This window comes from Pseudophryne corroboree, chromosome 3 (assembly GCF_028390025.1).
Source record: "Pseudophryne corroboree isolate aPseCor3 chromosome 3, aPseCor3.hap2, whole genome shotgun sequence".
NCBI classification, from domain to species: Eukaryota; Metazoa; Chordata; class Amphibia; order Anura; family Myobatrachidae; genus Pseudophryne; species Pseudophryne corroboree.
In genome coordinates, this window is record NC_086446.1 from 797,370,719 (window position 1) to 797,391,528 (window position 20,810).

Sequence of the window (20,810 nt, forward strand, 5' to 3'; positions counted from 1 at the left end):
TCTGTACACGGATGATACTCAAGATCTGCCTATCCTCCTCAGAGGTTATTATATTTCCACTGACGAATTGTGGTTATCAACTTGATATCTCTATCACTGTTGAGAACTTGACACCAGTCCTACCCCACAAGCTCGCTGCCAAGGTGTCATTCTTGACTCTGGACTGTCCTTTGTTCCACACATTCAATTTGTCTCAAAGTCATGTTACATGCACCTAAAAAAACATATCCAAAATACAACCATACCTTACACAAGACACTGCTAAAACTCTAATCCACGCTCTCATCATCTCCTGCATTGATTACTGCAATAGTCTTCTTACTGGTCTTACAAAAAAGAGACTCTCACCACTACAATCCATTCTGAATGCTGGTGCAAGGGTGATCCTCCTTGCTAGGCATTCACTGTCTGTGGATCCATTCTGTCAGTCCCTCCATTGGTTATCTGCATTCTACCATATTCAAAACTCACGCACAAGGCTATTAGCCAAACTACACCTATGTACATCTTTTTACTTATCTCAAAATATCTCCCAACCTGACCTTTGCTCTTCACAAGATCTACGTCTCTCATCCACACTCATTATTTGCTCCCGTTCATGATTACAGGACTTTCTTCGCGCTGCACCCACTCTGTGGAATACCCTCTCATGCACAATAAGACTTTCCTCTAGTCTCATATCCTCACATATCCTCACATATTTTCGCTCTCTTCACTGTTACATCCTCTTGACCCCTGGCCAACATTGCTGTGTGATCACATCATACAGCCCACCAAGAACCTTTGCAATCTGGTGGACCATTATGCAATATATAATACCTATCCTTGTGTATCTATGCCTATTTCCCTATAGATTGTTAGCTGGCGAGCAGGGCCTTCCTACCTCTATGACTGTCTGCTATGACACAGTTTTGTTCTATCACTATTTCCAATTGTAAATCGCAACAGAATTTGCTGTGCTATATAAGAAACTGGTAATAAATAATAATAAAGATCCACCTCCAACTGCATCTTACTTCCACATTTAGATCTTCCCTTTATTAATAGCAATTTTTCTATCTCACTTCTGGACTATTGTATTTAACTCCTATTTGTTAAAAATAACGGCTTCGTATTACCACTGCATCCAAGATATCTGGATGTTTTCTGTGGCTAATAAAGCTCCTGTGATGCCCGCTACCACCAGGAACTTCTGAAGAAATCTGTGGTCACCACCCATTGTATTCAATATTATGGAGTTGAACAGTACAGGGCCGAGCCCCATAGCAAAGTTTGGTAAGGGCCTAGTGATACGACTATAGCCTCCTGTGGACCTCTTCTGATTATATGTGTCTGCTATGTCCTTCTACTCTCAGGAGTCTGCTCTGATCTTTCTGTGTAGTGTGCAAGGACTTAGGCACATCCGGGCTCCCGTCACCTCCGAGTCCCATGGCAGCTTTATCCTTGCACCCATGGTAGTTCTGCCACAGTTCAAGAGTATATATTGCATAATGAAACTTGTTTTTGCAGTTATATGTAATAACAGATTCATTATTTAAAGATCCACATATTCATTCATTTGCGCGTCACACGCTGGTGAGTGCTGTATTCTATGATAATGTTCTAGGCCCTTTAGTATAACCGTATGTATTTCCTACTATAAAAACCTTATTATTGTCACCTTGGTTGGGCATTGTTGTGCCTGGGTGGTCAGTTCTACCCACATCAGTGTATGGGACAACACTCCTAGAAACAAGCGTACGTGTGTACAAAAACAACAATACACTGTATTCCCCTAATCCACTAACAAGATGCAGCAGTCTTCAAATATGGATCACCCCATCCAAATACAAATATGTGCAAAGTACAACAGAATACGGGTATAATCCACACAATACTTTATAAAAATAATAATGTAAAATATTTGTCATCTGTAGTCTTTTTCTTCCATGTGTAAATCCTTCCTTGGATTTGCCAATACCTCAAATCAATGGAGAGAAAATTCTTGTGCAGATATTTTGCATGAAGTTGATATGTTATCGAAGGTTACTCACATGTAAGGTAGAGGTAATCCTACTTGTTCACTCCTTTTTCTCATCACTCCAGGTACCCAGCAGCATATTCCCTCAAATTCAAAAACTAAAGGAATGCTCCTCACCGCATAAAACAGTTTACAATTTATTAAAGAAAATATAAAGACAATTATAAAATATGGACCACCACAGATGGTGTACCCAAAATTCCCTTCATGACATGACACCTTCATCTTTTTTTGGTCCTTAAGTGAATCAGTTTATTTATAAGAACCACTTAAGATCAAATTCACCATTTAAGACCTAGCGTTCTTAAGTTTTCAACACCTATATGCTTTTTATTTCAGCTTTGGCTAAAGTACTATCTGTTCCCGTTGTTCACCAATTACCTTTTGACCTTTTTAATCCCAATAATACTCCTAATGCCATTGTATGAACACCCATGATAATCTTTGAACTGTTTAGACAGAGGTTGTTTGTCGTACCTTTTCTTGATATTTTGCAAATGTGCAGCCGACCTTTCTCTCAATTTACGTGAAGTTTTCCCCACTTACAGTACCGCAACCCACATTTACTCTCAATAATGTAAATTGATTGATATTGCAAGTCATGAAACTTGAATCTTAAATTGTTGTTTGTAGTGTGTGAGCTACAGTATAATCCTCCTTTTTCGTATTTTGATCTTGATGTGTTCTACATACTGTATGATTCATGTCTTACATCTATCAAAGCCTCTAGTTCCAATTATATTAGTTCTTTTTTTTCTGGAACTGCCCTCTTCACTATTTTATCTGTCTTGTTTTTGGCTCTTCTATATATGAAAGAAGGTTTAGGTGGAATTATATCTTTTAAAACTTGATCTCTAGTCAAAATGTATTTAATTTTTTTTTCTAATGCTCTATATTGACTACTGAATGAAGTAATAAAGGGGAGCATAGGGTGATCTTTCTTCTTCTGTAACTGTTTATATTCTATAAAACTCTATTGTGGAGTATCTGACATATTTTCAATTAATAGGTAAATTTCTTCCTTGTTGTTATAACCTTTGGCCACAAATTTACTCTTCATGCCTTTCGCTTTTGTGCGACAAACTCTCACATCTGTACAATTTCGCCTTAATCTTTGAATTTGTCCATTTGGAATATTTTTAAGCCACCTTGGGGTGGTGGATGTCTGTACTGATGTAAGAGTTACCATCAGTCAGCTTATTATAGGTGCTCATTCTGAGTTGTTCGACCTGTAAATTTTTTCGCATCAAAGCGATTTTCCGCTTAGTGCGCATGCGCAATGTTCGCACTGCGACTGCGCCAAGTAAATTTGCTATGCAGTTAGGTATTTTACTCACGGTTTTATCTTCGTTCTGGTGATCGTAATGTGATTGACAGGAAGTGGGTGTTTCTGGGCGGAAACTGGCCGTTTTATGGGCGTGTGGGGAAAAACGCTACAGTTTCTGGGAAAAACGCGGGAGTGGCTGGAGAAACGGAGGAGTGTCTGTGCGAACACTGGGTGTGTTTGTGACGTCAAACCAGGAACGACAAGCACTGAACTGATCGCAGATGCCGAGTAAGTCTGGAGCTACTCTGAAACTGCTAAGAGGTGTGTAATCGCAATTTTGAGAATCTTTCGTTCGCAATTTTAAGAAGCTAAGATTCACTCCCAGTAGGCGGCGGCTTAGCGTGTGCAAAGCTGCTAAAAGCAGCTTGCGAGCGAACAACTCGGAATGAGGGCCATAGTTTTTTGTGCATTGTTTATTCCTTTCTTTATATACAATAAGGTCTAAAAATTTAATTTATTTTTTACTCTTATTAAAATATAAACCTATAATAAGCCTATTATGATTTAAGCTATTGCAAAAGGATCAAATGTCTCCCTCTTCCCCATTTCAGAGAATAAAAATATCATTAATATATTGTATTCACAATACCACATTTTATATACAGTATTATTAGTTCATATTCTCAAGTCTTCCCACCATCCCATGAATAAGTTCACATAGGATGATGTGAAACAACTCCCATTGCAGTCCCCCATTTTTCTAAATAGTATTGCCAATTGAACCAGAAAAAAATATTCTGTAAAATGAAGAGAAATACTTCCTTAATAAAATCCACTTTCCTATTCTCTCGGTATCCCAGATATTTCTCAAATGCATGTTCTATTCCTTTAATACCCGACTCATGCTCAATAATAGTGCATAGTAAACTACAGTAGGATCGGTCCGTGGAAGATAAAGACGTTACAAAAAAAGTTCCATTATTCATTTTAAAAAGTATGATGTGGATAATATCCTAACGGAGAAGTGCTGTATCCTGTTGTTCTTTGCACATACTTGTGGTCAAATTTGTGCAAAATCAAAGGTGACTGTGCAAACATGTATCCATCAATATGCCATTACACCATCAATACGCCATTCACATGCAACTTTTAGATAACTCCTTACTAAAATAAGAAAAGTAAAAAAATTCTAAAATGTGGCTTGTTTTGTCCCTATTAAAGGCTTTAAATAAGCATGAGAATGGCAGGGAATCAGGGCTCTCTATTGCGTGCAGAATTTTTATGTTTTTTAAACCATTTTTCCCTATGGGACAAAGTGACCCTGGGAAACAAGAAGAGCTAGAAATTCCATAATATAGCAGCCTGCAAGGAAGATACAGTATTTAACATACAACTTTTATTCAATCTAAATTAAAGCATAATACATTTTTATTTAATACCATCAGAAAAATACATTAAAATAAGTGTTTAGAAAATACAGAATTGTAAATAAAATAAAAAAACTGTATTCGATTCCATCTTAACAGCATTGTAGTTTCTGGGCAAAAGCAATGTACTGCGGCCCCTCTCCATCCATTCACATGTCAAATAAAATAAAAAATCATGAACTAATCATAACTTACTCTTCTCGCGGTCCAGCACCATTTCTCCACATGCTTCCCATATAGTGAATTTCTGTCAGCCCTCTGATTGGTGGATAGCTCCAGCCATCCACCAATTATTCACTGTCTGGCTGCAGGTGTTGGAATAAAAATGGTCACTGCTCCTTTTTCCCGGAGATTTGTGCAGCACCGATGTTGGACTCCGGAAAAGGGAGTATAATACATAAGTGCAGGGTGTGTGGTGTGGTCAGTATTATTTATTACTTATATTATAGGGGCAATATTAAGTCATTATTAATTGTTGATTAAAGGGTAAATGATCTAAGCTCCTGTGTTTCTGGCGATTCGAACAGCGATCAATCTCAGTTGGCATCGGACGTTAACAGGTCTATTTTTTTTAAGCTAACATTCCAGAATTTACAACGCTCCCGTGTTTTCCGATGATGAAGCCATTCGTATTCAAGAACTGTGTTTTCCGTCCACATTTGTTAAACCGTGACGCACATGACTAGATTTTACTCCGGTCACGTATCTAGTTAAAAACCCTTCGTGATTGGTAGAAAGTGGGAGGGAGATGTCAGAGGAATATAAATATGCCCCAAACCATCTGTTCCCTGTGGGTTTAGTAAGAGGAGTGGTGAAAGTTTGTGGTTTGTGTAGTTTGTGATTCGGTGAGTTGTTGGAAACAAATTTTGTGATTTCTGAGTGCTGTATTGTGGTTGCTAGTTGTCTTGTCATATATATATATATATATATATATTAGTCTTGTTTATTAGTATTTAGTTAGAGTTTTCTGTGCTTGTCATTTTTAATTGTAGGATTTAGGTGCACTGGTCATGGTGTGAGTAATACTTTGAAAGGAACACTCTGAGCTCATCCTGGGTTTTGCGCTACTCCACAGCTGTGTCTTTTGTAAACAAGGCTCTGATTTGGGGCTTAAATTAAGTATTATAATTCATACTATCTCTAATACTCTTTGAGTTAGTTCCTCACCTGTCCTGGTTTCTGGTAGATGACTCCGAATTTGAAGTTGTTGGTCAAGACGTGCTCATCGAAGGTCACCAGCAGCTGGGAGGCCTGGGGAGCCACAAGCACAACATCCACTTCCATATCAGTTTGTGGTGACCAGACAGACAGTTGCATAATATGATCCGTACAATGAGCTCTCACCTTCATGTAGAGGACGGGGAAGAACCGCTCCATAGATAATTCCTCACATAACATCTGTCAGAGAGAGAAGAGAAGAGGCTGGAGGAGTACTGGCAATACAGTAGCTCCACTTCTGGCATTTACTTTACAGGACTATAATGAGGCCACTGTGAGAAGAAAGTCAGTGGTAGCCAGTCATGGCGAGATGGCGGCCATATTGTTTTGTAGTGTTTTCTCACTACTAGCATTGTGTTGGGGTTGGCTAAATAGTGTGCGTTAAGTGGAATCTCACAAAAATTTGTGGTGCATCCAAACCAAAAACAGTAGTATTTACATTAGACATATTATCAGGGACCAGACATACAAGTGTGTATACACATGCCTATCATATCATGTATGGAATATATAAAGTGGTGCATAGACTTTACACTAAATATCTATACACATCTATGTGGCTTCCATGACAACTGTGAGAACTGAATCTGTTTGGACCGCCACTAACAAAACCAGGTATTGGGTCTTCAATTAGTCACTGCTGGCACCGCAATCCTCGGGTCTGTTGCTAGGTAGCAGTTGTTGACTCATCCAGGTATTGTGCTAAATGCTGGACAATGGCTTCTCGTCTGCTTCAGCTAAACGCCCTGGTGTTTCTATTTACTCCTTGATTATGCAATTCAGGAGCTGAACCTCCAGACTCTCCTACTTGTTCTCTGCTTTTTAAAGGGAAATATTTATCAATTCATATTTTCACGATATCCCCCTTTTACTGGGAGAGGGGATATACCCACACATATTAAGCATTCCCTGTATGTATCTGCAGGCCCCCATTTTTTATAACAAAAGCAGCCCCTAATGAAACCTATTGGGACTGCTTTATTGGCGAATTTGGCAAGCTTGGCCCCAGTAGCTAACACCATCTGAAGATGGCATTATCTATTGTACCCTATAGGCTACGCTCTGCAAAGAGTTCTGGGAGAGGTACAAAGTGGCAATTAATATCCAAATAGAGAAGGCAACAATCAAGGTCTGGGGCAAATCTGAGTCTGGGAGCAAATACCCAAATACAGAGGACACAGGGCCTAATTCAGACCTGATCGGTGCTGTGAGTTTTCGCACAGCAGCCGATCAGGTCTGAACTGCGGCGCTTGCCAGACAGGCGACGGCCGTTTCAGCCCTGCGATCGCTTCTGCCTGATTGACAGGCAGAGGCGGTCGCTGGGCGGGAGGGGGCGGGCCGGCAGTGACATTTGGCAGCCGTTTAGGGGGCACGGTCCGGGCAAGGCAGGCGTGCCCGGACCGTGCGGGGAGCCGCAGCGACCCTCACAGCGACGAGTAGCTCACTGCCAGCACGCAGGAGCTGCGCTGGGCTGGAGCTACTCTTCAAGTACAAAAGCATTGCCGCTGTGCAATGCTTTTGTATTTGTGCGGGGGGAACGGGGACTGACATGCGGGGTGGACTAGCCCTGTGCCGGGCGTCCCCCCACGTGTCTGTGTGACTGATTGTAGATGTGCTAAATTTAGCACATCTACGATCCGGTCTCAATTAGGCCCACAGTCAATAGTGAACGTCTGGGGCAAGTGCTGACAGTTGCTTCAAGGAATGACGTCAAAGAAAGATTTGTCTCCAGGGACATTCTATGCCATGATGCCCTGGTCTTCTCACAAAATACCCAGACGTATTCACATTGGAGCTTCTTAGCTTATTACAGAGGGGAAGATGAGATACACCACAGAGGAGTGGGGCATGTGTCTGAGGTTGTTCCAACATGCCATGAAATGCCGGGACCTAGGGAAAGACAGATAGGATCCCATAGATTGGTCATTCCCAATTCTCTACAGCTCCCAGGTAAGCTCTCTTCAACCTTGGAACATATCAGGCTGCTGAACCTGGGGATGGTGGATTCACTGTCAACTATATTGACTACGAGTGGAGCAAGCCCTTGCCGGCTACCATTTCCATTGCAGGCCTGGATAGCAACCCTATTAATCCAACAAAAGACTAAGGCCCTCATTCCGAGTTGTTCACTCGTTATTTTTCATCGCATCGCAGGGATTTTCCGCAAACTGCGCATGCGCAATGTTCGCACCGCGCCTGCGCCAAGTAAATTTGCTAAGAAGTTTGGTATTTTACTCACGGCTTAACGAAGAAATTTCTTTGTTCTGGTGATCGGAGTGTGATTGACAGGAAGTGGGTGTTTCTGGGCGGAAACTGGACGTTTTATGGGAGTGTGTGAAAAAACGCTGCCGTTTCTGGGAAAAACGCAGGAGTGGCTGGAGAAACGGGGGAGTGTCTGGACGAACGCTGGGTGTGTTTGTGACGTCAAACCAGGAACGAAACTGACTGAACTGATCGCAGTGGCAGAGTAAGTATCGAGCTACTCGGAAACTGCAAAGACATTTCTGATCGCAATTCTCTTCGCTATTTTGCAAATCTTTTGTTCGCTAATCTGTAAAGCTAAGAGTCACTCCCAGTAGGCAGCCATGATAGGGTTGATAGGGGTTTGACTGCTGGACATTTCTATGCTGTATTGTACTGTACAATGGTGCAGTACTGTGGTTGGCTGTTGGCTGTATACAAAACCTGATAGGATTGGTCCCTGCTCCCTGTCTGCCCTCCCTGTCTCCCTGTCACTAGCAGCAGTCTATTAATACCAAGTGACATACTGTATATTATGACCACATGTGCAAGGGGCGGGTCGGAGCGCCGCTGCTTCCCGCCGAGCAGAACGGGCGGTCACGCCGAAATGGCTGGCACCCCTGTATCGCTGCTGATGACCCGCCGCGGCCGCAGTGCATCGGGAGGCCACTATGGCACCCGGCGTATGAAGTGCACCCGGCGTATAAGACGACCCCCCCACTTGGAGGCATGTTTTTCAGAGCAAAAAAGTAGTCTTATACGCCAGCAAATACTGTAATAATATATTATGTCATCACAAAATTGTCTACAATGTCAATAACTCCATTGTGGACAATTTTGTGGTGAAATAATTGTTGCCTCTGGCGACACATTTTGTTCTTATACAAAACATAAGCAGCTATTTACAGGAAACTGAAACTGAAACAATGACTCTTATTCACCTACGAAGGTTATTTCAACATGAAGCAACTGAAATAGAATAAGTAGGAACACCCGTGCGTCTAAAGGCCCGTACACACTGGTCGATATATCAGCCGTTCTCTTGAACGGCCGATACATCGCGGGACCGTCGGCCAGTGTGTACGGGCGATACGTCTGTGAACTCCGTCGTTCACAGACGTATCCCGTCAGCTGCGCAGCACAGCCGACGGCCAATATATCTAACGATATATTGGCGCATCGCTGTGTGTGTATGGGGCGGTCGTCCGACCGCCCGTACACATGCTGCGGCGGCCGGCGGTGATTGACAGGTGAACTGGGCGGGCACCCGCCCAGTTCATGACGTCAGTCCCCCGACGGATCGGGCAGTGTGTATGCACAGCACACTGCCCGATCCGTACATAGATATATCTGCAGATCAATTGATCTGCAGATATATCTACTGCTGTGTACCCACCTTAACAGTGGCTGCAACATATTATTGTCAGTGTATTCTGTGTCTGTTTTGGTGTAACGAGATTTATGGTAAGAACTTCCCTTTGTTAAATCTCTTTCTGCGAGGTACCCTGGGCTCCACAGGGAATAACATCGGGGTGTAGAGTAGAATCTTGATCCGAGGCACCAACAAGCTCAAAGCTTTGACTTCTTCCCAAGATGCATAGTGCCACCTCCTCTATAACCCCGCCTCCGTGCACAGGAGCTCAGTTTTTGTTAACCAGTACAATGTAGTGGCAGGTAAAAGAGATGACAATCGTTAGTAGCCACATACACCACAAACTCACGACAGGAGAGAGTGGCAGCGGCTAAAGCCATACCAACACAAAGAAGCTAAGTGCATCAGGGTGGGCGCCCTGTGGAGCCCAGTGTACCTCGCAAAAAGAGATTTAACAAAGGTAAGTTCTTACCGTAAATCTCGTTTTCTGCTGCGGGGTACACTGGGCTCCACAGGGAATAACATCGGGGATGTCCTAAAGCAGTTCCTTATGGGAGGGGACACAGTGTAGCGGGCACAAAAACCCGGCATCCAAAGTGAAGGTCTGGGGCAAGTGCTGACAGTTGCTTCAAGGAATGACGTCAAAGAAAGATTTGTCTCCAGGGACATTCTATGCCATGATGCCCTGGTCTTCTCACAAAATACCCAGACTTATTCACATTGGAGCTTCTTAGCTTATTACAGAGAGGAAGATGAGATACACCACAGAGAAAAGGGGCATGTGTCTGAGGTTGTTCCAACATGCCATGAAATGCCAGGACCTAGGGAAAGACTGATAGGATCCCATAGATTGGTCATTCCCAATTCTCTACAGCTCCCAGGTAAGCTCTCTTCAACCTTGGAACATATCAGGCTGCTGAACCTGGGGATGGTGGATTCACTGTCAACTATATTGACTAACGAGTGGAGCAAGCCCTTGCCGGCTACCATTTCCATTGCAGGCCTGGATAGCAACCCTATCAAAACCAACAAAAGACTAAGGCCCTCATTCCGAGTTGTTCACTCGTTATTTTTCATCGCATCGCAGGGATTTTCCGCAAACTGCGCATGCGCAATGTTCGCACCGCGCCTGCGCCAAGTAAATTTGCTAAGAAGTTTGGTATTTTACTCACGGCTTAACGAAGAAATTTCTTTGTTCTGGTGATCGGAGTGTGATTGACAGGAAGTGGGTGTTTCTGGGCGGAAACTGGACGTTTTATGGGAGTGTGTGAAAAAAACGCTGCCGTTTCTGGGGAAAACGCAGGAGTGGCTGGAGAAACGGGGGAGTGTCTGGACGAACGCTGGGTGTGTTTGTGACGTCAAACCAGGAACGAAACTGACTGAACTGATCGCAGTGGCAGAGTAAGTATCGAGCTACTCGGAAACTGCAAAGAAATTTCTGATCGCAATTCTCTTCGCTATTTTGCAAATCTTTTGTTCGCTAATCTGCAAAGCTAAGAGTCACTCCCAGTATGCGGCGGCTTAGCGTGTGCAAAGCTGCTAAAAGCAGCTAGCGAGCAAACAACTCGGAATGAGGGCCTATGCCTCTTACTTTTTCTCTGGGGTGCATCTTCCACCATCCCTGCATTTTTGGGGTTTCCCTGTCTCCACATAACAAGCTCAGTGAGACAAATCAGTATTTGCAGGGGTAAAAAGTGTCCGTATTCATATCTCACCTTACCACTACAAAGCTGCCAAATATGGCCACTGATAACTTGGCACATGTCAATGAAATAAACTTAATAATTTTTTTATTTTATATTTATTTGATTACTTAAGAAAGAGGCGATTGTTCAGTTCTCTATATTAGTTCAACTGTGTAAAGACGTCAGTTGGACTTAATAATATATTATGTCATCACAAAATTGTCTACAATGTCAATAACTCCATTGTGGACAATTTTGTGGTGAAATAATTGTTGCCTCTGGCGACACATTTTGTTCTTACACAAAACATAAGCAGCTACAGTATTTACAGGAAACTGAAACTGAAACAATGACTCTTATTCACCTACGCAGGTTATTTCAACATGAAGCAACTGAAATAGAATAAGTAGGAACACCCGTGCGTCTAAAGGCCCGTACACACTGGTCGATATATCGGCCGTTCTCTTGAACGGCCGATACATCGCGGGACCGTCGGCCAGTGTGTACGGGCGATACGTCTGTGATCTCCGTCGTTCACAGACGTATCCCGTGGGCTGCGCAGCACAGCCGACGGCCAATATATCTAACAATATATTGGCGCGTCGCTGTGTGTGTACGGGGCGGTCGTCCGACCGCCCGTACACATTCTGCGGTGATTGACAGGTGAACTGGGCGGGCACCCGCCCAGTTCATGACGTCAGTCCCCCGACGGATCGGGCAGTGTGTATGCTCAGCACACTGCCCGATCCGTACATAGATATATCTGCAGATCAATTGATCTGCAGATATATCTACTGGTGTGTACCCACCTTAACAGTGGCTGCAACATATTATTGTCAGTGTATTCTGTGTCTGTTTTGGTGTAACGAGATTTATGGTAAGAACTTCCCTTTGTTAAATCTCTTTCTGCGAGGTACCCTGGGCTCCACAGGGAATAACATCGGGGTGTAGAGTAGAATCTTGATCCGAGGCACCAACAAGCTCAAAGCTTTGACCTTCTTCCCAAGATGCATAGTGCCACCTCCTCTATAACCCCGCCTCCGTGCACAGGAGCTCAGTTTTTGTTAACCAGTACAATGTAGTGACAGGTAAAAGAGATGACAATCGTTAGTAGCCACATACACCACAAACTCACGACAGGAGAGAGTGGCAGCGGCTAATGCCATACCAACACAAAGAAGCTAAGTGCATCAGGGTAAGCACCCTGTGGAGCCCAGTGTACCTCGCAAAAACAGATTTAACAAAGGTAAGTTCTTACCATAAATCTCGTTTTCTGCTGCGGGGTACACTGGGCTCCACAGGGAATAACATTGGGGATGTCCTAAAGCAGTTCCTTATGGGAGGGGACACAGTGTAGCGGGCACAAGAACCCGGCATCCAAAGGAAGCATCCTGGGAGGCGGAAGTATCGAAGGCATGGAACCTTATGAACGTGTTCACTAAGGACGATGTAGCTGCCTTGCACAATTGTTCAAGGGTCGCACCACGGCGGGCCGCCCAAGAAGGTCCTACGGACCGAGTAGAATGGGCCTTAATAGTAGCAGGAGCTGGAAGCCTGTACATAAGCATGTGTAATCACCATTCTAATCCATCTGGCCAAGTTCTGCTTGTTAGCAGGCCAGCCACGTTTGTGAAAAAAGGACAGTACGGAGAGATTCAGACTTCCGAATGGAAGCCGTTCTCTTCACATAGATACAGAGAGCCCGTACCACATCCAAAGATCGCTCTTTGGAAGGCAACTCGGGAGAATTAAAGGCAGGAAATACAATCTCCAGGTTAAGGTGGAAGGAAGACACCACCTTAGGTAGATAACCAGGGCGCATTCTAAGAACTGCCCGATCACTGTGAAAAAAATTACATAGGGGTACCTACAGGATAAGGCACCCAGGTCTGAAACACATCTAGCAGAGGCAATCGCTAGCAGAAACAAGACCTTAAGGGAAAGCCACTTAAGATCCACAGATGCAAGAAGGTCAAAAGGAGACTCTTGCAAGGCCTCCAAAACCACTGACAAATCCCAAGGGCCTACAGGTGGGACATAAGGAGGCTGAATGCGCAACACACTCTGAGTGAAGGTATGAACATCGGGTAGAGTTGCAATTTTTCTCTGAAACCATACCGACAAGGCAGAAATATGGACCTTGAAGGAGGCCAGATGAAGGCCTAGGTCCAGGCCTTGCTGTAGGAAGGCCAAAAGTTTGGCTGTACTAAACCTGTAAGCGTCATGAATGGTATTTGCGCACCAAGCAAAGTAAGAATTCCAGACCCTATGGTAAATCTGAGCAGAAGCCAACTTACGGGCCTTCAACATAGTTTGAATGACCGCCTCAGAAAAACCTTTGGCCCTCAGTACGGAAGCTTCAAGAGCCACGCCATCAAAGTCAGTCGGGGCAAATCCTGGTAGATACAAGGGCCCTGAAGGAGGAGGTCTGGCCGTTGTGGAAGTAGAAGGGGACGCTCTATCTAGATGCCCTGTAGGTCTGAGAACCAATGCCGTCTGGGCCACGCGGGAGCAATTAGAAGTAGTATGCCTCTTTCTTGTTTGCACTTCCTTATCACTCTGGGCAGTAAAGACACTGGAGGGAACACATATGGCAGCCAAAAGTTTCATGGGATTGCCAGTGCATCCACGAACGCTGCTTGAGGATCCCTTGTCCTTGCTCCGAAGACCCGAACCTTGTGATTGTGTCGAGACACCATCAGATCCACATTTGGAAGGCCCCACTTGTCCACGAGGAGTAGAAATACTTCTGGATGGGGGCTCCACTCTCCGGCGTGTACGTCCTGACAACTGAGAAAGTCTGCTTCCCAGTTGAGTACTGAAGGAGCAGTACTAGGTAAACAAGCTGTTTTAGCAGAAGCTAAAGGGCTCTACCCACTTGAAGATTATCTGTCCAATCTGCCTGATTGGAAAATAGGATTTTGGTACTTACCAGGTAAATCCTTTTCTTTGAATCCATAGGGGGCACTGGAGTACTCTTAGGGATATGGACGGCTTAGCAGAAACAAAGGCACTGAATATTTAAATTTAGAACTCTCCACCCCTCCATATCCCAGAGTACCTCAGTGTACGACCTCAGTGTTTTTTACTGAGCGAACAAGAACTATAGAGAGGTTGACAATGGAGAATTCCTATCACATAACGGACAACAACAAAGTTGACCCATAACGTTACTGTCAACTAAACAGTTGACACCATAACCGATAGACCTTTATAATTTGAACCAATCGGTGAAAATGTGTTACCATAAGCTCCTCTGAGCTTAATACAACCCAGGTAAAACTGCTCTGGGTGGGCGTCCAGTGCCCCCTATGGATTCAAAGAAAAGGATTTACCTGGTAATTACCAAAATCCTATTTTCTTTTTCATCCACTAGGGGTCACTGGAGTACTCTTGGGACGTACCAAAGCTTCCCTCGTGGGCGGGAGAGCTGTTTGACACTTGTAACAGTAGGCGGCCAAAGCTAGATGCTGATGCCGCAACCGTTTCATAACCTGTAAACGCGCACAAACGTGTGCACTGAAGACTGAAGACTATGTAGCCGCGTCGTAGACGCTCCACGACCAGCTGGTCATGACATTCCCACAGAACCTGTGGGATGAGCTATTACTGACGTAAGCGACTGTAACTTAGCCTTAAAGTAAGCCTGACTTGTAGTCATTTTTATCCAACTGGATAATGTCTGCTGAGAAACTGGCTAAACCCAGTTGGCAGCATCATAGAGAACAAACGTATCCGTATTACAACTGTAGACGTTCGGGACATATAGACGCGTAATGCGCGTACCACATTCAGAATTCTAGAATGTGCTGTCAACACAGGAACCACTATTGGTTTATTGATGTGAAAAATAAGAAAACCGGAATTCGTCCGAAGTTCCGCTTTGTCATGAGGAAACCCAAATACGGTGGCTTGGAATACAAGGCACCGAAATGTGAAAACAAAACCCTTGCCGAAGCTAAGGCTAGAAGAAAAACGTTTTCCAAGTGAGAACTTAATCCCCATTTGTCGTAAAGGTTCAAATATGAAACCTGTAAGAACTCTGCACCCAGCTTCAAGTCGCATGGCGCTGTAGGTGGGATAAATGGAGGCTGCACTTTGATGACACCTTGTAGAAAGGTGTGTACCGACGCAATAGAGTCAAACGTCTTTGAAAATAAATTGACCACACAGATACCTGCACCCTCAGTGCAGATAAACGCAGTTCTCCTTCCAAACCCGTCTGTAAAATAACAGAATACGGGTAACTTGAAAGACAATGTCGGAAACTTCCAAGCTTCACACCCACCTATATAGCTCGTAACATGGTTGGTATAACCGATACTGTAATGCCCTATCTCTTTTCTTAAGAGGACGGTCTGAACCATCACCCCGTCAACCGCAGGCGCGGTACATAGGTAAATAGGACGGTCCCTGTTGTAACAGGTCGGACGTATTATGAGCGGGCAAAGATCGTGTGCAAGTATTCCTTGGAGATTCGAGAATCAAGCTCTTCGAAACCCATGAGATATCACTAGTATGACTGTGACGAACTGTCTTATGATCCGTTTCAGCAACGGAGAGAGCAGCGGAAAAATACGGTGGGGCCAGATACACGAGGCTGTATGACCACACGAATGTGAGAAACTCCACCGCCACTGCCCTTGTGATCTGTCGTTCTGTACACATACTGAGCGTTTGTAATTGTGGCGAGATGCCATCATGTACACCTGAGGGAAACCCCACGTGTGGATTCACATATGAAAACACCTCTGGATTTAATGCCCAGTTTTCTGGATGAAAATGCCGACGGGTGAGATCATCTGTCTAACCGATGTCCACTCCCGTAATGAACCCCATCGACAACATCACCTAATGGTGTTCTGGGCAATTGAGGATTCGAGCTACCTCCCGCATTGCCATGCGGCTTCTCGGTCCTCCCTGGTTGTTCTGTATGCAACTCCCGTTGCGTTGTCTGACTGCACTTGAACAGACTGAAAGCGAAGCATGTAGTGCATTGTAAATTGCACGGAGTTCCAGGACATTTATAGACAGCAATCTGTCGTGATCCGTTTTAGAACCCCTGTCGCTGACCTTTTTAACTACAACTCCTCAACCTCTGAGACTCTTGTCCAGAGTATATACACCCTCGCCCCCCTGTGGGAAACGCGAGTGAAACCCGGCGAACTAAAGCGCTTTGAAAACACATCATTGTTCCTAATAGGCGAATACACCAATGTACCTCTAGTGTGCGTGGCTTTTGCACTAATTGTACTAGATGGTATATTTCTTTCTGGTGTAGTAGGTAAATCTCTTTGATTTACCGTATTTATAATCCTACATAGGAATTGAAGTTTTTTTTTTGAACTTGACCTGCCACCGTGGTGTACGTTAGTAGCGCAAGTAAGAGGAACTTCTGTTGAGACAGAGTACTTATGAGCAGATAGTCTAAGTATGGAACGATTGTCACCGCCAGGGCTCTGAAATGAGCTATTGTCACCAACATCACTTTGGTGAATACCCGAGGCGATGACAAGAGGCCAAACGGTAGAACCTGAAATGGTTAATGGTTGTGCCGTATTGCAAAACGCAAGAACCTGTGATGCGGTGACCAACCCGGAATGGGTAAATACGCATTGTGAAGATCAAGCGCAATAATGCAATCTTGTGGCTCCAAATATATGCAAGTACTAACTGCAGTAAATCCATTTTCAACTGTAGTAAGTGACTTGCTGATTGAGACTGCGACGGAGCCCTCCGGCTTTGTTACCCCAAACAGAGGGGAATAAATAACCCTGCCTCTGTTGGTGTACAGAGACTGAATGGCCACTTGCCAAAACGCCTAATTTCGTCCGACAGAGGCAGTATTTTAAACTGTAAATAGCGGATACATCCATGAGTGGATGTTTGGAAACCCGGCAAATGTAACGTGTAAAGGCGCGCTTCCACAATTGGAAATTCTAGATGGCCTGAGAGGCCGTTAAGCCACTGGCTTGTTGACTTTAGCACCCTGGCGTTACAAGTCGTGACTGTTTTTGTACCACAGCCTTGAAAAGACCGAAGTCTAAAGGGATTAAACGTCGAGCCAAAGTATTTTCGGTTTGATACCGGAGGTCTGAATATCAAATTTAGGACCAACCAACTTATGGCCTTGTTTAGGTGAAACTAGCGACGATGAAAGGCGAGAATCGAGGTAACAGGTGTCAGCCGAAGCTTTACAGAGATACTCTGCAGCTTTTTATTAACAGTGATCGTCATTGTTTCCATACATAGAGCGTCTAGTGACCTAAATGTATCCTGGGTGTTTATAATGTTTGTCACAGACGAATTCACCAATGACGGATTGTCCCATTTAGATGTGGAAACGGGTAAATAGAGTTAAATGTTAGTCAGATATTCTAAATAATAACTCATTGAAGATCTGTTTATGAAAATCGACAGATTAGATGTTAGAGACTACTTAGTCTCTGTAAAAATTGAGACACTGTTATTAGCAATGTATGGTTGTCAAAACCCCGCACTATCTGACTGCTGGTCTAATGTACCCTTCTCACTCGTAGATATCGCTGTGAGGATTGACATATAATTGTCAGATTAAATTATAAAACCAGTTAAATTAACACCCTGGCACCCAAAGGGAAAATTGAACCTTTGGAAAGACTGAGACTCCTTTGTTAGAGCTGGCGGAGTAACTTCCGAGACTCCGATCTTACCGCTCCTGTCGTGCGGAGTTATGCTTAACATAGGATCTGGGACTGACCCGGCTTCCGTAGTGGAAACGTACAAACCAACAGAATATGTGGTAGATTTATGTACAGACATTGTAGTAAACCTTATATTTAGTCTGTGTTGGAGGCTTACTCCTTATACAGACAGACACCACAATAGCCAAAGTAACAGACACTTGCACTAATTAGTAAAATGTTTACTTAAGGTGCGTAATATATATATATATATATATATATATGGCTAAATACAGTTTACATGGGCCTATGTGAAACCTGAACCAAATTTCTCACTAACACCCCTGCGCCTCCGGTGGCGTAGAGATGTAGTGTAGGAATGTTCTGGAATTACCACTGGAAGAAACAGGAAACATGATTAAAAATGGCCCCCATGCCATGCTTACACTGAGACTCACAGGAGAAGTTACAATACCTGCTGCCACTGATAATCACAGTCTAGTATACACTGATAATCACAGTCTAGTATACACTCACACAGTGGCGTAAGTTTGTCCCAGTTGCCCGGAGGCAAGAAAAATATTGGTGCCCCCCTATATATATATATATATAAATATTATTATTTTTTTTATTTTTGTATTATTTATTTGCTCCTGCATAGCAAACCTGCAGAGATTCTAACTACATGAAACTACTACAAAACCCGTTGCAACTGGGCAGATATCTGTAGGGGTCCAACCACACACTACATAGATCTGCTCAGTCACTCACAATGCTGATTATTTTGCTGGCAATTAATTTGCAAGTGTCATACCCAGGATTAGAACCCACAACCTATTACACTGGAAGCATGCATCTTACTGGTGGAGATATCTGCTCTTGCATAGGAAGTATGAGAATTCTAACTATATGAAGGTACGTGTAATTGTCAGGGAAATAACTTCATATAGTTAGAATTCTCATGTTTCCTTTATAGGAGCAAATAGCTTCATCAGTAAGGTGTCTGCTTCCAGTGTATCTATAATAAAGAGGGTGTGATTTTTAAGGTGTAGTGGCTAGTGGGGAAGTCGGTTACGGGAGAGATGGTGGCTGCTGTCAATTAACTTAATTGATTAATGTCGCTGAACACATGGAACAGGAGGAGAGGTGCCCCCCTTCAAAGCACGAGCCCGGTGGCAGCTGACTCCGTTGCCTCCCAGAGTTCTGCCTCTGCTCTCACATGCAGGTTACAATACAATCACAGGCAGGTCATATTTAATATAAGCTCTGCCTGCAGTTATTATGGATTAATATCTCCTATAGATATTCAGTTATTATGTATTAATATCTTCTATAGATATTCTGTGAATATTAATAACTTCTATAGATAATATATATATATATATATATATATATATAGACTCAACAGCCTATTACTGTAGCCTCTGGCAGCTGCAGCCACGCAGTAATCTGCCAGGTCCCCCACTCCCTCCCCCTTCCCTGTACTCCCTGTAGCGCTGTGCTCAGCGGGGAGCCGGGAAGCTTATTGCAGGGAAGCGAAGGCCAGGTCCCCCCCATAGTTCAGAGCTGCAGAGATCGGCTGGCCAGAGCGCGGCGTCGCTAGGCAAGCTGCGCGGTCTGTTTGTGAGAGCACCGCTGACGGCTTGAAGCTCTGTGCGGTGGGTCTCTCTGGCTGTGGCGGCCGGCGCGCCTGGCGGGAGGACGGAGCGTGGGAGCGGCAGACAGGGCACTGGAGCGGCTGGGGCGGCTATTACAGCGGTCGCTTTACCCACGGACCCCACACAGCGGGACGGCAGCCTGCGCTGACCGTCCCGTTTCCCCAGCATACCTTTTGTAGAAAGGTCTGCGACACTTCCGGTCATGGCTGCGACGGGGCTTCTATCTGTAAGCTCCGTCCAGCACCTCAGATCATGGCTGCGATGGGGCTTCTATCTGTAAGCTCCGTCCAGCTTCCAGCTCCTCAGATCATGGCTGCGACGGGGCTTCTATCTGTAAGCTCCGTCCAGCTTGCAGGAGACAGTAGGCTGCCTGTGGCTGTGAGGGTGCTCTTTGTGAGGACCGACACGCCATGCGCTGCCTTGCAGCGGCACCATCCCGGACCCATGTTTTTCTAGAAACTGGGAAGGGAAGTGTAAAAATGAAAAATGAAAAGTAAAAATGAAAAATTAATAAAAATCTTCCACAAAATGTGGGAACTCCCACAAGCCGTTGTTAGTGCTTTGAGCACGGAAAAAACACTGAGGTCGTACACTGAGGTACTCTGGGATATGGAGGGGTGGAGAGTTCTAAATTTAAATATTCAGTGCCTTTGTTTCTGCTAAGCCGTCCATATCCCTAAGAGTACTCCAGTGAGCCCTAGTGGATGAAAAAGAAAGAAAATCTAGAAATGTCTGGGAGCAAATGACAATTGACTATTTGTTCTCAAACCCTGGAAAGCACAAAAATGGACTTACAGACAAATTGGTTAAGTTTGTTTCATTAAACAAATTTATCAGAACAATCATTTGTCCATTTTCTTGATTTTGGGAGTAAATGGTTGATTGTCATTTGCTCCCAGACATTGCCAGATTTTCTTTCCAATCAGCCAGATTGGACAGATAATCTTTAAGTGTGTAGGGCCCTTTAGTCAGCCACTATCTTGTTGAGGTCTTCTCCGAAAACAATGTCTCCTTTAAAAGGGAGTACCTCCAGGGTTTTCTTAGAGTCCAGATCCACGGACCAGGACCACAACCATAGAATCTGGCAAGCCAGTATGGACGTAGTAGAAGCCTTGGCTGCCAGAATACCGGCATCAGAAGCCGCCTCCTTAATGTAATGAGAAGCTGTGACAATATATTATAGACATTGACTTTCTGACATTTAAACCTGTCTGGTTTCTTAGGGGCAGTATCAGGCTCTGGGTCATCAGTAATTTGAAG

The 20,810-nt window shown here is 44.1% G+C and overlaps 1 protein-coding gene across 2 annotated transcripts in view; it reads right to left on the reverse strand.

Moving 5' to 3' along the window:
* LOC135056909 (rap1 GTPase-activating protein 1-like) overlaps positions 1–20,810 on the reverse strand; it is a 311,987-nt gene that overhangs the window by 103,573 nt on the left and 187,604 nt on the right. For both annotated transcript variants that reach the window (XM_063962680.1, XM_063962681.1), the window contains exons 9-10: positions 6,059–6,112; positions 5,882–5,965 (exon numbers count right to left, since the gene is read on the reverse strand). In XM_063962680.1, the coding sequence (XP_063818750.1) occupies positions 5,882–5,965; positions 6,059–6,112 (138 nt within the window). The remainder of the gene's footprint in view (positions 1–5,881; positions 5,966–6,058; positions 6,113–20,810) is intronic.